The 7,144-nt window shown below is 30.6% G+C and overlaps 1 protein-coding gene across 3 annotated transcripts; it reads left to right on the top strand.

Annotated features, from left to right (window-relative positions):
* The first annotated feature begins 450 nt into the window (after positions 1-450).
* LOC132803816 (uncharacterized protein At4g08330, chloroplastic-like) lies at positions 451-6,404 on the top strand. 3 transcript variants are annotated; one of them, XM_060817390.1, is made up of 3 exons: positions 3,509-4,367; positions 5,806-5,987; positions 6,087-6,404. In XM_060817390.1, exons 1-3 carry the CDS (start codon positions 4,276-4,278, stop codon positions 6,200-6,202), a joined length of 390 nt encoding a protein of 129 aa, XP_060673373.1. In that variant the 5' UTR covers positions 3,509-4,275; the 3' UTR covers positions 6,203-6,404. The 3 variants fall into 3 exon arrangements, with proteins under 3 accessions (XP_060673372.1, XP_060673373.1, XP_060673371.1); XM_060817389.1 differs by lacking the exon at positions 3,509-4,367 and adding an exon at positions 451-980 and having other exon boundaries at positions 5,806-6,404; XM_060817388.1 differs by having other exon boundaries at positions 3,539-4,367; positions 5,806-6,404.
* The last annotated feature ends 740 nt before the right edge of the window (positions 6,405-7,144 follow it).

The following is a 7,144-nucleotide window of genomic DNA, read 5'->3' as shown; positions in this document are numbered from 1 at the left end:
GTTGTATAAGAGAAATTGTATACGATAGGCCATAATGTCCCATTGTATAATAGACAACATGATATGATGGCACGACACATGTCATCGTTGTATCCGGTTTGATGAACATATACAACAGAATAAGTATAGCTTACCATATTTGCTCACAAATCAGATACGATGGGCATAACATAAATTCGTCGTACTTGATGACAAATAGCCTACGTGTCATGATACGTGGCATCGTTGTACATGATAATATGATAATGTATTTGGCTACGTGGTGCAATGTTGCAAAAAACATGTCAAATATGATGGCCAAGCTAGGCCACTAGCATATGTTTGGCCACGTGTCTCCACATGGCAAAAAACATGTCAAATACAACGGGCTAGGACAAGCCCATCATGTCTAATAACAGGCGTGGTCTATCGTATTTGAGCAGCATATTACCCCCTACTCAATCTTTTCTTCCTCATTTCGTGAAAACAATGGGTTTGCTATCCTTAGTTTTCTCCAGAACTGATAGCTCTTTAACACCATTTTAGCTCGATTATTGCTCGGGAACAATATATTATGAGTGATTCTTTGTATTTAGGTTTGTGGATGTTTTATTTGATGGTTGAAGTTATGGCTTTTTAGGGATTATTATTTTAGCTTGTGAGTGCTTTAATGGTGGTTTTCTTACCAAAATGTTTCAATTTTTTTTTTTTTTTCATTTAGTTTGGTAATTAGTTCAATTTTACTTGTTTTTAGTGGACTTATTTCAAATATTTGGTGTGGGTGGCATGGTGTTTGACGGTGTGGGTCGACAGGCCTTTGAAATTGGTATGGGTCAGAGTGGTGGTTGAAATCCGATGTGGCTCACTGCCGTAAGGATCCAAATCCGGTGCGGGTTGTGGTTTGGTTCCCACTTCGACTTGTGGGTGACAATTTGATTCAAAATTTGGGCGATGGGTGGTGGCTGTTGCTGGGTTTTTGAAAAATTTGGGCTTAATTACTTGTAAGTATTAAATACTTTTAGTATACTAATTTTTAGTTCTTAATTTTTTATTTTGTGAAATTTGTTTCTTAATTTGAATATGTGATGCATGGATATATATAATAGATGTATATGATATAATTGTTATTTTATTTAATAAAATACGATGGACTAGGCTAAGCTCGTCGTATTTGATTATACGGTAACATGTCATCAAGTTTTCCATGTGGATAGTCCATCTCACCATGCTTCAGATATGACGAGCCTCGTTTTATGCCTGTCGTATTTGATCATCAGATATGATGGACAATGCCCATTGTGTATGGGTTGTTGTCATATATAATGAATGATATTATGACGAGGTGTGCTTCGTCATATTAAGTGTCTCTTCTGACAACAGAAAATTTTTGTCATATTATGGGATAGTTTTTTGTGGTGATTGATATTTAATGGCTCTTTAATGATATTATTCAAAAAAGTTGATAGTTAACTACATATTTTGTTATTTTTTTAAATTAACTTTTTAAAAAAAAAATTTGCTTATAAGAAAATTTTATAGTATCTAATACAAGTCATTTATTCCATACATGAAATATTAAAGAGTAATTTTTAATACAATATATATTTTTATATATATTTATGAGGAGAACGGAATCCTTAAGCCTTAGATTTGGAGGTTCACCACAGGGTCCAAGGTGTTATTTATTTTTTTTTTTTGGGGAAAATAGGGTCCAAGATATTTTGTTTTGTTTGTTGTTTTGTTTTTTTTTTGCTTAGAATCCCACAATCCCGGCTCGAACCTGGGTGGAGATAGCAAGGAGGCATGGCTAATGCCAGCCCAACTGCGAACTCGGCCGGCCCAAGGTATTTGATTGCAAAGAAAAGAGTAAATATATTCTACGTGGATGTGATAAAGATTTTTCCTAATGTTTTTGTTTTAATATATTTTGTTATTTATATGAGGTAGATGTTATCCGCTTTTCGTTTCTTTTTTATTTTTTATTTTATTTTTTTGGGGTAATTAATCCACTTTCCGCTTCTTACCTACTATATATATATATATATATATATATGTACACGCCATATAATTAGTTCAAGTAATTAATGATTGTGGTTGGTACCATAGTTAAGTGGAATTTGGAGGCATTACTCTAAAGCTTTAATTTGATTAAGGCCCTACATGTATCATATATAAGAAAAGAAAACTTTTGTTACCACTGGCAAAATGATCATTAGTAAGGCATATTGTTCCATGACAACTTAATTGACTAACTTTACCCAGAAAAAATGACCACTTAATTGACTAATCTAATTATTTTATATATAAACTCTACATGTGTGGTCTTTCTCAGTCAACTGTAGCTGCTCTGCAAATAGGTCGGTAGGTCGATCCTTTAGAATATCCCAAGGAAATTTTTGAATGTGGTATTTTTTTTATTTTAAAAAAATAATATTTAAAAAAGAGTTTCAATAAATTTTTTATTTTGATTTTTTAATATAAAAATTTAATTTGGTTCTCCAAATATAGAGAGCCAAAATTCCTATTTATGTTAATATTATATTTATTTAATTGAATGTAACATATTTTTTTATGGTATTATTATAATATTTAAAAGGTAAATAACTCATATAAAAGAGAAAGACTATAAATATAACAATAAATGTTTATAGAAAAAATAAAAATAAAAAATTTAATAAAGAATTTGTTTAAGAGCATTTTTAAATTTTATTAATTATTTTAAAAAATGCATTTTATTATAGAAAATATATTCTTTTACCTTAAAGAGTCTTTGAAAATGCTCCTAGAATTATAAATTTAAATAATTTTTTCAAAATCTTTTTAAAAAAAATCTATTTTTTAAATAATTTTATAATAGTTACTCTTTCTATTTTTGGAATCCAAGACTCCAGATAAATAAATTGAATTAAATATTTATAGATCCTGTTGATATTTTGGGTAGTAATTCTATTAGGTACAAGCGAGGTGTGAAATCTTAATGGTTTTCTTTTGATTTTGTATCATTAATTTTAAATTAAATATTGAACCCCACTCGTTTTAGTCGCTCATTCTTTTACTCAGGGAACTCTTTAATAAATAAAACCAATACATTGCACCTCAATTTATTCCCAAAAAAAAAAAATTATAATATATATTATTATATATAAAATAAGCTTGTCATGGGTGTGAAAGTCCATGAACTTGGCAACTACTACGTGTTGAAATTTCCTTCTATATATATATATATATATATATATATCCATATGTGGGAGCCCATTCCGTCTCACACCAGATATCCATTTTACTTCAAAAAATTTGCTATGTTTTACTGGATTAGCTATTATCATTATTTTATAAAATAAATTTTAATTAGAAATATTTAATTATATTATTTTTATTTTAAAATTTTAATAATAAATATTTAAAATATCATTTGATATGTTATCTACCGATAACGAAAAATAGTATTATTTTACTTAATTAACCCCAAATCTTTCCAACTAATAAATATTTATTAGATTAAAATCCGTCACTAAAAAATAATATTTCCATTTTAATAAAACTTCGATTAAAGTCGCAATGATAGGCAAACAAACAAATCTAATTTAGCCCCTTTCACACAAACACCACCTTTTCGTTTTCTGAAACCACGCCACGTGTATTCTTACAAAAAAAATTTCCATTAAAATAACTCCATTTTTATTGTCATTGTTTTTTTAAAACTTTGTTATTGTAATTTTTCTATCTATGGAAAAAAAAAAAATTAAAAACTTTCTCCTTTTCTTCTTGACCACGTCAGCACCCAAAAAAATAAAAAAAATAAAAAATGAAAAATCTGCAATGCAAAGAAGGCCGTGGAGGGCCACCGTCCCCCCTCCTCCAATCTTTCTTTTATTGCCTTTATTATTATTATTATTTTAATACATCGATTCCTCTTTAGCTTCGTGTTCCTTAGCTATCCGATTCTTCTTCTTTTTTATTCATCTGGAAAATTCTCTAAAAAAGCTTTTCTGTTTTTTCTTTAGCTTCCTCCAAGGAACTACGTCGTTTTTTTTGGTTAAGCTTAATTTTGGGCTTTTGTCACTGAAAAAAACTGTGAGTTTTTTGGTCGGTTTGAAGTCATCCGGATCAGACGGGGACACGTTTCGTTGCAGCTCAATTCGCTCAAAAAATACAAATACAACTCGGCTTCGCTGGCTTTTTTAACCGTCAAATACACTTCAAATTTCTTCGGGGAGGGATATTTTTCATTTTTTATTTTTATTTTTTTGTGTTCTTCGGTTTGGCCGTCCGATTAAGCAATCTCGGAGCTCTGTCATGGAAAAATCGACGTTTTCCAAAGATGGGTATCTGAATGGAGGTCATCGTCCTTCTTTATCTTCTACTTCTATAAGAGATGTTAGCTACAGGTCCATTCTCTTTCTTTCTCTCTTTGTTAATTTTTGCTCTTTTTTTCTTCTTGGGTTTTTAATTTTGAATTTTAGTGGTTTTAATTGTACGCTATAAAAAAAAGGGTTAATTTTATTGCTTTAATTTTTTTTTTAGTTTGATGGGTTTAAATTGGTTTAATATTTTTGATGGGTATTTTTTTTTTTTGCTTTAATGTAATTTAGTCCCTGTTTTTATTATTCGTAGTCTGATTGGGATTTAATTTTGATTGTTAGTTTTGTCCCTCTGCTTGGATAATTTCGTTATATACAGAGTAGGCAAAAAAGGAAAAAAAAAAAAAAAGACTGGTGGATTGTTGATTCAGCTTTGAGTACTTAGATCAGAATCAGTACTTTGCTTGCAGCTTTTTTACACTACAGTTTTAGAAATTTAGAATATAAGAAAATCTTTCTTTGTTAAATAGGATTTTGGTTCTTTGAGAATAATTTCATTCCAAGATTGTTTTTTTCTTTTTTTCTTTTTATTTTTTTAAAAGAAGCCAAACAGAGCGGTAATAATGTAGCAGTTACGAAACAAAAATAAGAATGAAGTTGTAGTATTAAAAAGAATTCTTAGTAAATTTGGTAAAAGCCATTTTATTGAAATATTCAAGTTCGGTGTGATTGAACATTTTTTCTTTTTTCTTTGCTGATTTTGGTATCTTCTTGGTTTTTGGCAAGATAGAAGTGTGCTGCAAATCCACTTTAGATCATATATCCAATAAAGATGTAATGCAATTAATAAGTTAAAAAAAAAATTTAGATCGGATCAGAAATGGGCCTTTCCCTTCCTCTCTGGTACCGTATGGCAAAGAAAGAAAGCTGAAACTATTTTGTTATGATAGGTCTAAGAAGATCTTATTGGGCATGTTTTCTTATTAGAAGAATTCTATTGGGAACTTGGTTAATATACCAGTAAAGCAGAATTTTGTTGAGTTTTCTGCATACCAAAAGTATTTTGTAGATAAACTACGTAAAATCACAATGTGAAGACTCTTTACCCAACTGGTGTTTGATAGCAATAGTGTGAAATCAAATATGTCTGCTTAATCTATTATATCAACTCATTTAAAACATGAGAATTATTGAAACTTTTCTCTGTGGTTTTCTAACTTTCTTGAGGTCATCAACATCATAAACATGTTCTCAGATTTCTAGTTGAACCTTCCTGCCATTTTGGATGCAAAGATGTATAGCTTTGTTGAGTCTGACACTTTTCCCTAATGATAATAGTATTGGTTACAAATGCAAAAAATGATGAAAAGTTCTCTCTAATAATGAGTAGGATCAAACTTGTATTCAACGAGACTTTTTAAAAGTTATCTTACCAACTGATTTGTTTACTTAGATAAATTTTGCATAGACACCGCGTAAAATGTAGTTACTTTTCTTTTTTTACTTTTTATTTATCCATTAACAGCTGTGGCACCTGTGGATATGAGCTAAACCTAAGTTCCTCCAACCGGAATACCTCAACAATTGGATCTAAATATGGCAAATCTATCAAGCGAGGGATCATATCATTCATCTACATCGACGATAGCAGATTTACTCAGGTTGATGAAATTCAATGCATACCTCATTTCTCCAAGCACTCATGGGGTTTGTTCCGCCGTAGGACTAAACTTCTTTGTCGCAAGTGTGGTAATAATATTGGAATTGCTTATGATGATTATACTTCATCTTACGCCCTTGTGTCAGATGGATCAGATTCATGCTCGGGCAATGAAGTTTCCAAACGCACAAAATATGATATCAAAATTCGTGGTCTACAGCCATTGTCCTCTGAAGAATCTGGGATTCCAATTATAGCATGACATACTAGAGCAAGGCTGTAATGTGTGTCTGTTCACTAGTGGACCATCATCAACAACCAGGTATTATTGCTTGCAAGTCTAGTTTTGGAAAGGTGTTTATTCTTTTTTGCCTTCTGATTTGTTATGTGCTTGTCGCTTTTTATTTAGAATATAATTTGTACATAACAGTATAAGTACTGAAAGGAAAGTTGTTGGTGTGGAATTTTGAACTGAGTTGAATGATTGGGCAGAGCTTATAAATTACTGCCAAATCCATATTAATGAAAATAAGACGGTTTTTTCCTAGAGAGAAAGAGAAAAAAAAAAAAAAAAAAAACATTGGTAATTTGAGCTAGTTGGGCCAGAGCATTAATTGCGTGTTGAGTAAGAACTGGGTTGGGACATCAGCTTTTGATCCTTGAGTTACTGATTTTCTGGAAGAAATCATAATGAATCTTTGAACTACTACTTTACATGGACACTTAGACTTGAGAAATTACTTCAATGTACCATGAAGAAGCCATGGCAATACTAGAAAGACCCAAGTTGTGTATTTCCAAGTCAATAAGAATAGTTAAAAAGTCTTTTGGCTTATTCCAATTTAAAATTTAAGAGCACAATATAAGATTTTATTATAATTATTAAATTTAATTTTGGAAGCTCGGTAGTACTTTTCTAATTGAGTTAGGCTGACATAATTTGTAACCTTCTGAATATAGTAGGCTGAAAAATATTTATCCGTCGCCAGGATTCGAAAAGAGAAAGATCTCCGACTTCTAAAAATAAATGGATCTTTGAGAATATTAGTCATAAATTTTACGGATATATAGCTAAAATTATGAGAAAATCCCAAAAAAAAGGAAAAAAAAGAAAAAAGGTACACTTTGCTTATATAAGGCTTGTAGGGTATGGACTGTGGACAATCGCACATAACTAAGATCAAAGCCAAGATTCAGATACCAA

This window comes from Ziziphus jujuba, chromosome 5, assembly GCF_031755915.1.
Source record: "Ziziphus jujuba cultivar Dongzao chromosome 5, ASM3175591v1".
NCBI lineage: Eukaryota > Viridiplantae > Streptophyta > Magnoliopsida > Rosales > Rhamnaceae > Ziziphus > Ziziphus jujuba.
This window is presented reverse-complemented; position numbering and strand designations above follow the sequence as displayed.